Source organism: Lingula anatina, chromosome 7 (assembly GCF_051362555.1).
Source record: "Lingula anatina isolate TDL-2025a chromosome 7, LinAna3.0, whole genome shotgun sequence".
Lineage (NCBI taxonomy): Eukaryota > Metazoa > Brachiopoda > Lingulata > Lingulida > Lingulidae > Lingula > Lingula anatina.
The window spans coordinates 12,686,950-12,703,236 of NC_141773.1; the positions used below are offsets into that span (position 1 = coordinate 12,686,950).

The window sequence follows — 16,287 nt, forward strand, 5'->3', positions numbered from 1 at the left end:
CCGATAGCCTATTTTTGGAAGTACTACTAATGGAAATAAGGGGGGTAACTATATCACATGCTAGTGCTAAGAAAAAAGATAAGAATAAGAAGGAAAAGGAACTTATTGATGAGATACAAAAACTTAAAGATGACAATGACGCAGGAAATTTAGTACATAATGGCATCTTGGAAGAAAAAATACAATCACTAGAAACATTAAGGAAAGAGAAACTACGGGGAAGCATGATAAGATCACGCGCACAATGGGTTGACGAGGGGGAGAAACCGACGCAATATTTTTGTGGTTTAGAGTCCAGAAACTTTCTGAATAAAACTATTCAGGTGCTAGATATAGATGGAAAAGGAACAGTCTACGAACAGTCAGAAATCCTTAAGGAGGTGAAGCTTTTCTATGAAAATTTGTATTCAAGCAAAGAAAATGAAATAGATGACGTAGACCTCAGTAATGTACTAGAACCGTATTCCTTTAATAAATTGGACAATGTTACTGCTCACGAATTAGATCAAGAATTTACATTAACTGAAATCCTAAGTGTTATTAAATCAATGAAGAATAACAAGTCCCCAGGAAGTGATGGCTTTTCAGCCGAGTTCTACAAATTTTTTTGGAATGATCTCAAGTACTTTATCAGAAGAGCTATAAATGATATTTTTTTAAAAAAAATGTTGCCTATCTCACAAAGACTCGGAATCATTGTATGTCTCCCAAAAGGAGAAAAATCAAGAAAAGACATGAAAAACTGGAGGCCGATTACACTCCTGAATGTATTTTATAAGATTATTTCTGGATGTATCTGTGGACGAATAAAACGCACTCTGAATTCTCTCATACCTCCATCGCAGTCGGGTTTCATACCCGGTAGATACTTGGGTGATAACATACGAGCAATATATGATCTGATGGACTATACTGAGAATAGACAGATTCCTGGCCTTCTAATGTTGATTGACTTCGAAAAAGCTTTTGATTCCTTAGCTTGGTCCTTCATCTATAAAGCTCTTAACATCTTCGGCTTTGGCAGAAATCTAATAACATGGGTAAACATACTAAACACTAACATTACAGCATCCGTTCTACAATGTGGTTTCCTGTCGAAACCGTTTTCTATCCAAAGAGGTTGTCGACAAGGTGACCCAGTAGCCCCTTATTTATTTATATTGAGTGCTGAAATGCTGTCAATACTGATAAAGAGCAACACATCTATAAAAGGAATAACAATTAATGGAATCGAGAATAAGATTTTACAATATGCAGATGACACTTCACTTACATTAGATGGATCGAAAGAATCTTTATTCAATTCCCTGGAAACCCTTGAATACTTTGCAAAATTATCTGGACTACACATCAATGCCTCAAAAACTAAAGTAATATGGATAGGTTCCAAAAAATATAGTAAAGATGTGTACCATCATTCCAGATGGAAACTTTATTGGGGGGTACAAATATTTGAGCTGTTAGGCATAACTTTTTCAGTAGAGTTAAGTGACATGATTGATCTGAATTATCAAAAGCAAATGACAAAAGTACAAAGTCAGATTAAACAATGGAAAAAACGCATCCTTAGCCCAATAGGTAAAACCACGATTGTAAAATCGTTATTAATTTCCAAACTTACCCATCTATTTATCTCCCTACCCAACCCAAACAACGGATTTATTAAATCGCTTGAGACTGAGTTTTATAATTTTGTATGGGGGTCAAAATGTGATAGAATTAAAAGGGACGTAGCCTCTCAAAATCACAACGCTGGTGGCCTTAAAATGATTGACATAAAATGTTTTATTACATCATTAAAATGTTCTTGGTTGAAAAGACTAATTTCTAGGAAACAGATTTGGACTAATATATTAGAATCCATATTAGGAAAAAAGTTAATCCAGAACCTGCTCGACTTTGGTGATGATTATGTCAGGAAGTTAGCAGAACGTATCCAAAACAAATTTTGGCAGGATACTCTGATAGCTTGGGCTTACTTTATGAAAGTCCAAATGTTAAGGGAATGGGCAAGTGACCCAGGCGCAATACCTCTTTGGTATAATACTGAAATTAAGATTAACAACGCTTCGGTGTTTATCCCTTCCTGGTACAAACAAGGAATAAAAGTTCTTGGAGATATGTTGGACAATCAGGGAAATTTAATGAAAAAGAATGTGCTTGAACAAAAATTCAATTTGAGAGTCCAAACTATGCAGTTTAATAGCATGTACAGTGCAGTTAAGGTTTTTCTAAGACAATTTGATAAGGAAAAGGTGGCTATTACAGTCACCCCTTACTACCCGTTTCATTTCAAGGGGCTTATGCTAAATGAAAAAGGAAACAGATATGTATATAATGTCCTAAATAAGAAAAATATTATTCCCACTGGTGTCTGTACATGGAACCAAAAACTATTCAATAACGGGGACGCTCGCTTAAAAACGGAAGAAATTTTTGAGACTTGTTTTGGAACTTCTCGAGATACAACGTTACAATGGCTTCAGTTTAGAATAATACATAGGATACTCCCTTTGGGTGCTTATTTGAAAAAGATTGGCATTCAGGATAATGACATATGTGGCTTTTGTAAAAGAGACCGTGAAGATCTCCTTCATGTGTTTATACAGTGTAATAGTGTGCGTCCTCTTTGGAATAAGTTTCAAGACCATATACTCGAAAAAACTAATGTCAATTTGGATCTCGATGACTATAAAATCTTGTTTGGAATAAAATGCACAACGGAAAGTAAAATTTTTAATTTACTTATTATGTTTGGAAAACTATATATTTACAAGTGCCTGAAACAAAAAAAGACCCCAAGCTTTCAAGGTCTTTTGGGTTACATAAAATTTATGTATCATGTTGAAAAAAATATTGCTTTGCGTCATGGATCTTGCACATATGACAACTTTGTTCAACAATGGGCACAATGGTTACCACTTTTTGTTGAAGGGGAATAGCAGTAGCATCCCTTTCTTTATCTTTTGGGTTTAAGTTTTCTATTATATTTTATTTAATTTTGTTTTGTTAATCAGCAGGCACTTAGAGATGAAGTTACTATATTTGAGTGAAATGGACAGACAACTAATTAGTCTATTTTTGTAAACACAACTGTGTAATGCAAGGATAATATACATATTAGCAGTGACCAAGTATGAGTGTTGTGCGTACGTGGGTATGTGTGCGTGTATGAAAGGAACATATATATATATACTCTATTTGTGTTTATTTATTTACTTATTATTATTTTTTTTCCATAATAAAAAAAAATAAAAATAAAAAAAAAAAAAAAAAAAAAAAAAAAAAAAAAAAAAATTTCTTATCGCGCCGTCTACAGGAGATAATTGCAGTGCGCGGTAGACGCACACGCTGTTAGGCACGTGACCTTTAACGAGCACATCCTAATGCTAATTGTGTGTGAATTTGGTGATATTTGATGGCGTCTTTTCAATTTAATAGACATTTCTGTACATCTGAACAAGGCACAGTGAAACAGTGGATTTGAGGGGTTACCTCTTTTAAATATTACTAAATGGTATAAAATGTGTATATTTTCACCACTATTTTGTATTTTTTTAAACCATTAATCATGTTAGACACGGTATCTGTAATAAAAAGCACTTTTCTAACAATTTACAGCTGTGAGGTGATCATTTGTAGATAAAAGTGCACGGAAATGGGGGTGGGACAACCTTTTTGACCAATGTTGTATGTGAAGTAATACACTGTCACCCGAGCGATATATGTCATAACAACTCGAGCGTCAGCGAGAGGTATTCATGGCATATATCGCGAGAGGGTGACAGTGTATTATTTGACATACATACCGAGAACAAATATAGTCATTTCACCCTAAAAAAAACCATAAAACCGAATAAAGTGACCCTATATCACGCTCTAGAGATGTTATGTGGAATAAACTCATCGATATCCACGTGCGCTGGTCACCTCCCGCCTGGCCAAATTCTTATGTAATGTCTGACCAATTTGAACAATTTTTGCTGAATACTTGTCGTGAAAAGTATACTGGCTTGAAAAGTATTTAATCAACCGTCGAAACTGACCATGCTCGTCTTAGCTGAGCCACACCTAGCTGGGACTGCTGCGGAAAAAAGGTCCCAAGGCAAAACGTCTACTTTTTAGTGACATTTCTGATAAACGAGGAGCGTCGGATTAGAATATAGTCAAACTAATTATTCACAAGTGCGAAGGAGAAAGAAATTTACTCTTTACTATGGTGATATTTCTGACAAGGAGGCAGTTTCGAAATATAGTCAAAGTCAGACGGATGTTTACTACGAGTTCACGGGAGTAATAATTCTTGTTTGATTGTTATTTCTGACGACGTGGCGGTTACGGAATATAGTCAAAATCAAACGGAGGTTTATTTCAAGTCCACAGGAGTAATAATTCTACGTTTTGGTGACATCTTTTACTACGAGGCGGTTTCGGAGTATACATGTGCTGGTTTTCAGAGCATTCATGTGCTACATGTAATTACAAGTTCAAAGGGGGAATAGATTTGATTTTTACCGAAATATCTGATAAAGTGGAAGATTGAAAAGCTGAAAAACAAAAGGTAAATCACACAACCCTCGTTAAAAAGTTATAGATTTACAAATGTGTATGTACGCATGGCTCAATTGTAAACTAATTCCCGTTTTCAAACCATACCCACATGATATGACTTTATAAAATTATAAAGAATAATTGTTAAACGTGAAAAGTGTATGTTAATTTTAAGAGTGTGAGAGATTTTAAATTTGTCAACTGGTAGGTATATAACGCAAGTAAAGTTACTATATTCTCTTGATGCCAAGAAGGTCATATGATCACTGTCTTCGGCTTTCAGCATTTACGAGACCTCGACTGATTTAACCAAGATGTAGTCGTGAAATTCTAGACTACGACGAGGTTATATCCGAGTTTTCCGAGAGACGCTACGCAGAAATGTCGAGTGAAGCGAGATATTTTTGGGTCTCGGCTCGAGGTTGCCCTCGATCTTCACTGAAGCTTGGCTTAATGGACAGGCTTCAGTGATCAGCATATCGCCATGGTCATATAACATCCCTAGGTATGTATTTCAGGTGAGATAGCAATCTGCATGGGGCGTAACTTCATCCCCGAATCATGGAAATTATATATAGGAGCCTAACACTAAGTGAGCAAAAACAAAAAAAAGGGAAAAACTTAATTAAGAAAATTATGGTCTGGATTTTTATTTTGGAAGCTCTATGTGAAAACAACTATGAAAGTTTGACGGAGATATGCTGAGACGCATAAAAAAGTTGCCCTTATCGTTGTAAAATAATTTTAGCATCCCAGTACTTCTCTGAATTGAGTTTTTCTTTTCTTTCTTTTTTTTTTTTACCATTTTCGACCATTTTGACCGTCTTCCGACAGAAAAAATTAGACACCCGTCAATCCGGAAGACCCAGAAGACGCAGAGGCCATACGGAGCATATATTTGAAAAGAACGTTTTTTTTAAGCAAAAAGACAAAGACATCTGAAACTTTGGGAAATCATTGTACATATACTGAGGTTTATGTCCAGCAATCCTCTTGAAATTTGATGGGTCTTTGTATGAAATTAAATTACTTTTTTGGGTCCATTTTATTTATTTTTTTATTTTTTTTTATTTTATTATTATTATTTTTTTTATTTATTTATTTATTTATTTATTTATTTATTTATTTATTTATTTTTTGGAGGAGGGGTCACCCTGTACCAAGTGTACTCATCACGCAGAAACTTGGGCAAAAAAGGCACAGGCCAAGATAAACAAGGGAAGCCACTTCGGTACAATTGTCCTCAACAAACGTAATGGAAACACCAAGGCGCATTGAACAGTATACACCTTTAATTCAACAGGTAAGATACGGTTTTGGAATTTATCAGTTATCTGTTTTTGATGATTCATTATTTGTTTCAGTTTATCTAGGCGAAGGACTAGTTGAGATAACCACTAAACAACCTAGAATTTATCCATTGCCGCCCAGGACTGCATTGCAAATTTTATGCACGATTAAGCCAAGTCGAGGAAAATACAATACTCTCTACTACCCTCTACCAGGGCGACAGACCAAAATGACCGTCTATCTATCTAGAGACATATCTGTGAATATCTGTAAAAAAATTTATCTGTTGCCCTGGTAGAGGGTAACTCTCTACCGGGGCCGCAAATTATTTATGTGGTTTATTTCTCCAAGGCGAGTGGAGAAATCTATTGTGGTGACCCTGGTAGAGGTTACAAAAGTGCTATATCTATGCAGGGAATTATATCGGATATATAATTCCCTGATCTATGCAAAAGTGGTTGCAAATGACTTGCAGCGGTAGCATTTTTGAAAGTCAGAAATGATTTATTTCAGTCCCAAACAGATAACGATGTCTTAAACCATGTACTTGTATGTTTTTATGTCGAAGTTGCTGAAGTTACCAGTATATAACTTATTAACAACGGCAGTATTTGAAAGAGCTGGATTTAGACATGTATTCATTTTTGCATGTATTCATTTATTTTCTGCAAGCTTAGCTTTGATTGCTGAGACCCTGTATGGCATACGGATGCACATTAACCAGTAGGTCGGCTGTGTTTGGTTCCAGGGAAGAAAGTCACAACACACCCCTCATGACGTATTTGTGTAATTTGAATTTCTCAAAAGACAAGCATACTAATCTGTGTCTTCGTGTTCGAATATGTTTGAAAAAAGCGACGACGGCGTTTGTCAATAACTAAATATTATGTTACCCATTAGTGAATGAAATGTAAGGGCATCATCATTTGCCTTCACTTGAAAGTGTTTAGACGTTTTCGAAGAATGTTCCAGTCAGGCGACTCATCCATAACACAAAAACAGACATGATGATCAATACGTTCATAATAATTGCCACTTTTCAAGAATTGTATTACTCTTACAAGTACATGCAATTTTTTTCAAATCTGGGACTGGTATCCGCAACATGACACTGCAACTAATAATTATCCGGTAAAGCAGGGTCGGGATGGTTAGGGAAGATCTCACAAGGAAAGGGCTTTCCCCACTGGAACACGTTAGTCACGCCGCACCTTGCCATGTGGTTCCTAGAGCTTGGAGGGGGCATATACCTGCAAGACGTGCAAGAGTCACGTTGCCAAATATCCGGCTCCCATTCTCGTTCAGGGGTAAGGTAAGCCTTGAAAAATAACAAGTGAAATTGCTAATTCTATTTCGGGTTGTGAATGCAATATTGAAGAATTTCTCGAAATCTTTTTTAAAACAATTGAATATGTCCGTCGAGCAATTACATGAAATACGCCCCATTTTTATTTCTGTCATTTATTCATCCCTTATTTATGTATCATTTCTCTCAATTTATGCCTTAATTTCAAATTCAAATTAAAAGATAACTTTCTCAACAAAATGAGTTGTTAAGCAATACCTTAATATCATAGACAAAGGAAAACAAAAGAAAATCTCTCTCTCTCACACACACACACACACACACACACGAAAACACACACGAAAACACAGTGAAGTTCATTAGATCAATATACAATATAAAAGCGTACTGCCCAGTACCTTTACATTAAACCAGCCTTCCCAAGTTCTGGAACAGTCCATAAGCACGTCCAACATCCAGTAGTGTTCTCCCCACTTGTTCCGAGGAGTGTAACCGAAACCGGCTCTCTCAGCGTTAAAGTAATCAGGGTCGTTCATTGTACAAAAGTGAAAAAAAAATACTTATAAACAAAATTAAGTCAATAAAATAATCAGTTAAAAGTAAACACCAAGCGTCAATCGTAAGATTTAAAAGCACGTTGTATTTCATATCAAATGCACTGACACATATATCTAACCAAATGGCTGTCCAAAAAACACTACACTTCCTTCATGCTCGTCGAGCAAGTCTAAAGAGTAAATAAACAATAAATATAATGCATAATACTCACAGACGACCCTGGTAATAGCAAGCCATATCGTTCGGGTCGCACCAACCACTTGCATCAGTAGTCCACATCATGGGTGTCCCTTGGGGCGGGAAATTGATCGACTCAACCATGCCCTGGCCCCACTCTGGACCGTACCAGTCCAGGAAATTGTCCCCCTGACGCCAGGCATTGTATTTCCCATAACGAGTTGTCCAGATGTGCCAAATGGGGATGCTGCACGGGTCAACAGTGGCGTTGTGGACACAATCCGGTCGTCTACTGTGGTCTAGACCTACAGGTGAGTGAGGGAATTATTCATTTATTTATTTTCATTTATTTATTTTTTATTTTTTATTTTTTAATTTTTATTGCAAATAATTGACTAACTTGTATAAAACATAAGTACCTCCTCGAAGAAAGACATACTGTGAGGGTGACGTCTCCTTGTGGATGAATATGATGGTCCTTTGCCAGTCACTGCTTATAGAAAGTGAAAAATACGGCAGGTTTACATGTATGTACATGTGCAAAAGTGGCGGCAAAACAAGCCTACTTCTACGCAGACATGGAGCACGTGCACTTGCAAAAACATATCCTTCATTTAAATGAAAATAGCTCGCATTTTAATGACATTTTAGAGTTAATCAGCACTTGCATCAAACAAATCGTGTGAAAAATATTTTATTACCGTCTCAGTTATAGACTTGTTAAAGTTGTTGAAATTACTGCATACTTTAAGACGCAAGCACACGTATTTCACAAAATCACCATACTGCGTTGATGCTGCTGAACGATGGTGTTAATGGCGACATAACAGAATTCCCATTCACACATTTTACCTGTACTAAGTGTACTCACCTCGGAGGAAGTTGAGCAGTAGAAGCACAGGCCAAGACCAACAAAGCAAGAACACTCGGTACCATTTTCTTTAACGAAAGTAATATAGTTATATCACTTGGGTGCACTGAACAGTGTGCGGGTTTTATCCAACAGCTAGGATTCGACTCTGGATATTATCAGTTATCTATAGATACAAATAAGCTGTTTTTGATGATTCAATATTTGTTACAGATGATCTAGGTGAAGGACTAGCTAAGATAACCACTAAATAACCTCAAATTTGGCGATTGCCATACCACGCGCGCAGAACTTGCATGTCAAATAACATACACGAGTAAACCAAACCGGGGAAAATAATATTATCTACCAGGGGCGGCAAAATAAATATGGGCACTTTTATAAAACGCGAGTACAGAAATGTGCCATGAATTAGCCTGAGACATACACACAATGGACAATAAAAGTGTCACCCCTACTGAACCAATACTTTGGGGGAGATAAGTGACTGTGGAATGATATGCTCCTGGTATCATTTTATTTACATCAAATAAAAAAAGCACAAAAAAAGGTACACCAGGCATTATAACTACTTAAGATCTGCCTACTTTCATTATTGATTACTTGATTATTATTTGATTACTCTGATTCAGGGGGAGACACTTCTATTGTCCATTGTGTGTATCTGTGAATATCTATCGAAAAATCAATCTGGGACCGTGGAAGAGGGTAGAAAAATGTTGTATTTAAATAATAGTTGATGATTTATAGCGGTAACAATTTTGAAAGTCAGAAATGGATTTTTCTATTTATTTATTTATTTATTTATTTTTGTCAGTTTCATACAGTTGAAGATTCGATTGCTTAAACAATGTACTAGTATGTATATATAGTGCAGTTTACGGTCGTATAACATCATAGGAGCGAGTCAGGACTTTTATATCTGAGCAGTTATAAATGAGATAAACACTATTTGATTTTCCAATTTTATTCACCGCAATCAAATGACGGCTGAAATTATAAACAATTACATTGTACAGACAGTTTAAACAGAAGATTATTATATCGAACGCAGAACTAACAAATAATGTCAAATGTGATATAAATATACATGTATAAACAGACTGAAAGAAATAAAGTCAAATTTACCTCAGATATAAAAGTCCTGTAGTATTACCCAGCCATTATTCTCTATTATTTACTTTAGCTTTTTTGTTTTAGCTGAATTTATTCATTTATACGTTCATTTTGTGAAAGCGTAGCTTTGATTGCTGAGACCTGCATGTAGTAAGGCAGGTAGATGTACATTTACCAGTAGGTCGGCCATTACAATATTCAAAGGAAAAACAGTACTCTCAAAGAGGTCCAAAGATGGCCAGCACTCTTCACAAACAAATGAGCATAATGGACTTTAATGTCTCATAATCTTTTATTGCTTTTGAATTAATTTTTCACAATTATTACTTGATTTTTTTTTTCAATTTTACATTTATTTATCCGGATAAGACGAGTCAACTAAATTTTCGAACAACTTCCTCAGTCTATTTCCCACTGGACATGTATCCCTGTCTGGTCGTCCGTGGACTGCTGGTGACCGTGCTGGGCAAAGCAGGGTCAGGGTCGTTAGGGTAGATCTCACAAGGAAAGGTTTGACCCCATTGGAACACGTTAGTCATGCCGCACCTGGCCATGTGGTTCCGTGAGCTTGGAGGCGGTAGATACGTGCGTGACCTGCAAGAGCCCTTTTGCCAAATATCCGGCTCCCATTCTTGTTCAGGGGTAAGGTAAGCCTTGGAAAATAACAAGTGAAATTGCTTATTTAATTTTGGGATGTTACATGCAATATTGACGAACTTATAGAAATCTTAAATATTGATTATGTCCATCGACCAACGACATGAAATATAACTCATTTTTTGACTCTGTCAATTATGTAATTCTTGTTTATATTTTCAATCAGTTACTCAATTTTAAAAAGAGTCAAAGTAATAGATACCTTGTTCTTTTTCTCAACAAAAACAACATCAATAAATCTAAAACATGATCTCATTTTCATAGATAAAGCAAAACAAAAAACAAATCTCTCCCTCAGTGAAGCTCGTTAAATCAATATACGATATCAAAGCTTGATGCCGCGTACCTTCAAATCAAACCAGCCGCTCCAAGTTCTGGAACAGTCCATGAGCACGTCCAGCATCCAGTAGTGACTTCCCCACTTGTTCCGCGGGGTGTAACCGAAACCGTCGTTCTCGGCGCGAAAGTCATCATACTTGCTGCATCGTACAAAGGTGAAAAAAAAACAGACTTATCGACAAAATAAGGTAAATTAAACAATCTGTTAAAACTACACACAGAGCCTTAATCTTGAAATCAAAATGCTCGTTTTATTATCAGTGATTGTTCAATTAGTACAGTTCATAATCAAATTCAGTGGTACACAAAGCCAAACGGCTGTCAAAAATCACTCTACCTCCTTTCACTTTGTTGAGCAAGTCTAAATATTAATAAACAAACAATTAACATTATGCATAATACTCACAAAGGATATCTGCAATTAAAATCGCCCGGGGGGCACCACTGCCCTCGCGAATACCGTCCACTAGTCGTCCACATCATGGGTGTACCTTGGGCCGGGGTATACACGGTGGTTGACCTCACGAAGCCCTGGCCCTGCTCGGGACCGTACCAGTCCAGGTAGTTGTCCCCCTGGCACCAGGTTTTGTATTTATACCCAAAGTAGTGCCCACGGGTTGTCCAGATGTGCCGAATGGGGATGCTACATGGGTCAACAGTGGCGTTGCGGACACAATCCGGTCGTCTACTGTGGTCTAGACCTACAGGTGAGGGAGAGGATTTTACTTCTTTGTAACTTATCTTTTTTATTGTATTCAGTTATACTTCCAATGAGCATCTAACGATTGGTGGTGGTATAAGGGGCAGTAAATTCTCTTTAACAGTCAAATATTTTTGTTGAAAAATATTTACTTAAAAAACAAGCTCAAATAATGATTTATCAATTATAAATTGCGTAGGCTTATTATACCTAGGTCATGTGCACATGGGTCTGTTAATTGCAAAATAATAAACTGATTTTGTATAAACCATACGTACCTCCTCGAAGAAAGACATACTGTGAAGGTGACGTCTCTTTGTGGATGAATATGATGGTCCTTTGCCAGTCACTGCTCATATAAAGTAAAAAAAATACGACATGTATACACCACGTGCATAGGCCAAGGTAAACAAAGATGTCCTCAACATGCGTCTACGCAAATATGGAGTTAGTACACATTATCACTTATCTTCAGCGCAGTACATGAAAAGGGGTTGTATTTTTTTATGACGTTAATTACCACACATCACTGCCATACATACTGAACATAAGCATTCTCCTTTCTCAGTTATTCATCTGTCTTGAGGTTACCATAAACAGTAAGCCACAAGTACCAGGCCCGTAGCCGAGGGGGCTTCGAGGGTTTCTAAAGAACCGCCCTTTTTGCTTTTCACTCTGGGTAAAATTTCTTCTAGGTACATAAAGTTTTCATGGTAAACGGTCCTCTTTTTCAGAAATAGACCCCTTTTGAAATTGCCGGCTATGGGCCTGAGTACATTCATTTCTCAATATCAAAATACTGCGATTATGATGATTATGATGATAGTAATGGTAACATGATATTAAGATAGCCAAACCGTGCTACTCACCTCGTAGAAACTTGGGCAGAAGAAGCACAGGCCAAGACCAATAAGGCGAGAACACTCGGCACCATTGTCTTTGGCAAAAGTTATAGTTATAACACTGGGGAATAAGGAACGGCAGGTTTTATACAACAGGATACGACCTTGATCCAAACCAATTGTCTAGACGAACATCCTGTTTTTGATGATTCGGTGTTTGTTACCGTTGATTGTGGTGAAGGAAAAGCTGATACCACCACTGAATAACCTTGAATTTATTAAAGGGATAACAGTTGTTACATTTGACAAAAGAGCAGATTATTCGGGGTAAACGACGATTTTTCCATTAAAACATGCACGAGTTAACCATATTTATGCAGAAGTGGTTATCTTATGTTGTACAGAGGTAGCTTTGATTGATAAAACCTTCTGTGTATATATTGAAGTTACTATTACAGCAGTTTATTACTTATAAAGGTAATGCTTTGGGCAAAGTTGGTTTTATTCATGTATTCATTTATTTTGTACAAAACTGTAGGTCGGCCATGTTAGACTATGTTTGTTTCCAGATTAGAAAGTCACGACACACGCGGCTTGGCGTTTGTGATAAGGCAAGCATACCAAACTGTTTATTTGTGGTCGCATGTTTGAAAGTAGCGACCACGACGTTTGTCAATAACTCCATTTATGTCTCCTCATTAAGAGTATCATCATTTGCCTACACTTGTAGGTGTGTGGAGACCTTTCCAAAGAATGTTTCAGTCAGGCGACTTTACCATAATACAAAAACAGACATAATTATTAAAAAATACATTATAATCACCATTTATCAAGCATTTAATTACTTTTGCAAGTACCGGTGTATGAAATGTTTTCAAATCATGCACTTAATTAGTCCAAAAGATATTATCTCTTAATGGGATTGGTATCTGCTACCCGAAACAGCAGCTAATAATTATCCGGTAGAGCAGGGTGGGGGTCGTTAGGGAAGATCTCACAAGGAAAGGCTTGCCCCCACTGGAACACGTTAGTCATGCCGCACCTGGCCATGTGGTTCCGTGAGTTTGGAAGGGGCTGACTAAATCTCTGACATGTCCCCTGCTGCCAGATATCGGGTTCCCACTGGTTCTCTGGGGCAAGATAGGCCTGGAATTGATCATTTTCAAAATAAACTTAAGACGACGACGACAAAACTAAATTTGATCCTATATACAATTATTCTATAGCGAAACTGATAAATGAGATGCACACACGATCAGATCGCTTTTGACTAAGAATACATTATTTTCCGTTACCTTATGTATGTCATTTCTAATTATTTTGTAGACGCTTGGGAGCACATGCAGTAGTCTCCAATGTTTTGCAATACATTCTGCCCACGCGTCTTCTTAGACTGCATTCCAACAGACTTAGATCGATCCGTCTGGATCGACCTCACTCCCTGGGGGTTCAGGCTAAATTGCTGTCAGTCGAGCGCGCACTTTAGTTAATTACCCCCTTACAGCTTTTAGTAGGCGGGGCAGACATTTAAGCCGGTTCAGCTGACACCAACCTAGTGAGACTCCCCAGGGGGATAGATCGATCTAAAAATCGGTAGGAATGCAGTCTTAGATTAACACTTCTGAAACATGCAATGTGTATGACATGGACTAGTCCTAATTTTCCTCTGCACCACATGCGTTCTCATCAATTTACCTTTAAATAAAACCAACCACCCTCAGTTCTCGAACAATCCATCATGGCGTCCAACATCCAGTAATGGTAGCCCCATTTGTTCCGCGGTGTGTACCCTACACCATCCCTTTCGGCTATCAAATTGTCGTACCGGCTGCAAAAAATGTGAAGTTTGTAGTATTTTTCTTTGTTTTATAATACAATTTCTATATGGTATTTTTTCTAAATAGTATTTATAACGTTTAGATGCGTGCATGTGCGGTTTTAATCCACATAGTATTTTTTTATCAAACTCTGGGTAATTTGTAATCAAAGCAGGAATATGCTCCACAACTTAAAAGTAGGATAGGATTTTAAATGAAACACCGATGCCACAATTTCCTGCTGAATGGCTCATCAGCTGTTAAATTGAAACCCGTGTCATTTAATGCTTGGTGATTACCTTAATGCAAACGATGACTATTATGAATGATGATATGACTGTGTTTATTGCCCGTCTATTCACACAAGGTCACCTTGTATACATACTAGATATATCTACAGCCAAAGTCATCAGGAGGGCACCAACGACCCCGTGAATATCGCTCGTGTGTGGTCCAAATCATAGGGGTTCCCTGGGCCGGGGTTCCCGGAGACCCTGCCGTCGCCCCTGGCAGGGTGCCTTGGCCCTGTTCGGCTCCGTACCAGTCCAGGTAGTTGTCCCCTTGGCTCCAGGCGCTGTACTTGCTCCCCCAGCGGCTCGTCCAGATGTGACGCAGTGGTATGTGACAGGGGTCATTGTTTCGGACACAGTCTGGCCGGCGAGCGTGATCTATACCTTTATAAAATGAGATAGTGTTGTTTTGTGTTTTCATCGAAAAGATGTATGAATTTAGTAAGGTTAATTATGACAATAGCATGTTGTGGTAAATAGTTTTATTAAAATATTAATTGCGAGGACTTCATAACGCTTTTATTTTGTTACTCTGAATGACTGTTTCAACCTTTGAATATAAAATACACAAAGCAGATCCGCTAACAAAATTATATAACAAAATGTAATATCGCATTCAAAACAGCGGGCTAACAAATCCGCAGATCAAATTTGGCGACCCACTCAAAAACTTGCCACTTAATTCCCGATTAGACACTGAATAATTCCCCGCGGGGATTACGTAACAAGCAATCAGGTGGGTCGGCCATATTTGATCCGCGGATCTGTTAGTTGGCTGTTCTGAATACGCTCTAAGGAGCCCTTCCTTTTTGATAAAAGTATATATCCAGATAAATCTGTGTCAATAATGTAGTTACTCATACAAAGTAAACAGCTTTACGAAGATAAAAACTCCCAAATTCTTTACCTCCTCTCAAGAAGACATACTCCGACGGCGTAGTATTTCTGTGGATGAAGATAATGGTTCTTTTCCAATCGCTGCAAATCGAAATCTTGATCAAGAGACATGTACGTAATTTGAAACATCTTGGTTACAGTTTCGATCATTAACTACCTCTTCCCCCTTTTATATATATATATAGATACCCTCCCGCCATGCCCCCCTTTCTTTTCAGTAAGTTTCGCTATTTTTCAATCAATATGTAGACATGTAAAGCAGTAACTCGAATTTAGGTCTGTTGATTACTTTAAAATTTAAATTTTGGTTTTGCTGAAAATATAACATTTATGTGTGATGTAATTTATTCGGATTCTATAAAGTGAGACCGAGCAAACTGATATGACATCGACTGATAAAACTTGACCCTATGGCTTTAAACGTACAGTAATGGTATAATATTAAGGCTTTACCTCTGTGACACCCTTGTAAAGAAGGTAAATTTACCTCAAATATTGACATGAATATCCGTGTTGGGCATTATATGGCGCCGTTCGAAAAAGGTATTTATTTTAACGTGACGACTCAGTCGCATTGTCAGCCAGCCATTTGAACATTCTGCCATACTACTGAATAATGATAACCACACACACACACACACACACACACACACACACACACGTAATCGTACTGCAACAGTACTCACCTCTCCGCCTCCACCAGATGACCAGCTAAGACGCTGTACAGGACCAACAGTGGACACACAGGCAGCAACATTGTGTCGAACGTCCAACTATTTAGAGAGCTTACCAACAGTGACTCCCCTAACAGGATCTAACTGCTGTACTTCTAGTGTGGGCTTCATTCACTATTTTATTACCCCGATTTTTGGGTTG

General features: G+C 37.5%; 3 protein-coding genes across 4 annotated transcripts; all 3 read right to left on the reverse strand.

The window, feature by feature from the left end:
* Nucleotides 1–6,478: 6,478 nt before the first annotated feature.
* Nucleotides 6,479–8,921, reverse strand: LOC106153287 (uncharacterized). 2 transcript variants are annotated; one of them, XM_013527160.2, is made up of 5 exons: nucleotides 8,754–8,921; nucleotides 8,302–8,375; nucleotides 7,917–8,187; nucleotides 7,546–7,687; nucleotides 6,479–7,159 (listed from the first exon to the last, which is right to left on the reverse strand). In XM_013527160.2, the coding sequence occupies exons 1-5, from the start codon at nucleotides 8,816–8,818 to the stop codon at nucleotides 6,959–6,961; spliced, it is 753 nt and encodes a 250-aa protein (XP_013382614.1). In that variant the 5' UTR covers nucleotides 8,819–8,921; the 3' UTR covers nucleotides 6,479–6,958. The 2 variants fall into 2 exon arrangements, with proteins under 2 accessions (XP_013382614.1, XP_013382622.1); XM_013527168.2 differs by having other exon boundaries at nucleotides 8,302–8,372; nucleotides 8,754–8,920.
* A 1,221-nt stretch (nucleotides 8,922–10,142) lies between these two features.
* On the reverse strand, nucleotides 10,143–12,598 carry LOC106153316 (uncharacterized). Its single transcript, XM_013527198.3, has 5 exons — nucleotides 12,435–12,598; nucleotides 11,844–11,914; nucleotides 11,272–11,566; nucleotides 10,873–11,005; nucleotides 10,143–10,522 (listed from the first exon to the last, which is right to left on the reverse strand). Exons 1-5 carry the CDS (start codon nucleotides 12,497–12,499, stop codon nucleotides 10,274–10,276), a joined length of 813 nt encoding a protein of 270 aa, XP_013382652.1. The 5' UTR covers nucleotides 12,500–12,598; the 3' UTR covers nucleotides 10,143–10,273.
* A 293-nt stretch (nucleotides 12,599–12,891) lies between these two features.
* On the reverse strand, nucleotides 12,892–16,255 carry LOC106160291 (uncharacterized). The gene is made up of 5 exons (XM_087017984.1): nucleotides 16,098–16,255; nucleotides 15,422–15,492; nucleotides 14,610–14,898; nucleotides 14,103–14,235; nucleotides 12,892–13,553 (listed from the first exon to the last, which is right to left on the reverse strand). The coding sequence occupies exons 1-5, from the start codon at nucleotides 16,166–16,168 to the stop codon at nucleotides 13,356–13,358; spliced, it is 762 nt and encodes a 253-aa protein (XP_086874110.1). The 5' UTR covers nucleotides 16,169–16,255; the 3' UTR covers nucleotides 12,892–13,355.
* Nucleotides 16,256–16,287: the final 32 nt, after the last annotated feature.

Bases quoted from the DNA above. Each gene is read 5' to 3' on its own strand.
- LOC106153287 (XM_013527160.2), bottom strand. From the start codon at position 8,818: ATGGTACCGAGTGTTCTTGCTTTGTTGGTCTTGGCCTGTGCTTCTACT. The intron at 8,188-8,301 runs GTACTTATGTTT...ACTCACCTGTAG, and splicing joins GTATGTCTTTCTTCGAGGAG to GTCTAGACCACAGTAGACGA. The intron at 7,160-7,545 runs GTACTGGGCAGT...TTATTTTTCAAG, and splicing joins AAGGCTGGTTTAATGTAAAG to GCTTACCTTACCCCTGAACG.
- LOC106153316 (XM_013527198.3), bottom strand. From the start codon at position 12,499: ATGGTGCCGAGTGTTCTCGCCTTATTGGTCTTGGCCTGTGCTTCTTCT. The intron at 11,915-12,434 runs GTGAGTAGCACG...TTATATGAGCAG, and splicing joins TCTGCCCAAGTTTCTACGAG to TGACTGGCAAAGGACCATCA. The intron at 10,523-10,872 runs GTACGCGGCATC...TTATTTTCCAAG, and splicing joins GCGGCTGGTTTGATTTGAAG to GCTTACCTTACCCCTGAACA.
- LOC106160291 (XM_087017984.1), bottom strand. From the start codon at position 16,168: ATGTTGCTGCCTGTGTGTCCACTGTTGGTCCTGTACAGCGTCTTAGCT. The intron at 15,493-16,097 runs GTGAGTACTGTT...TTCGATTTGCAG, and splicing joins CATCTGGTGGAGGCGGAGAG to CGATTGGAAAAGAACCATTA. The intron at 13,554-14,102 runs GTAAATTGATGA...GATCAATTCCAG, and splicing joins GTGGTTGGTTTTATTTAAAG to GCCTATCTTGCCCCAGAGAA.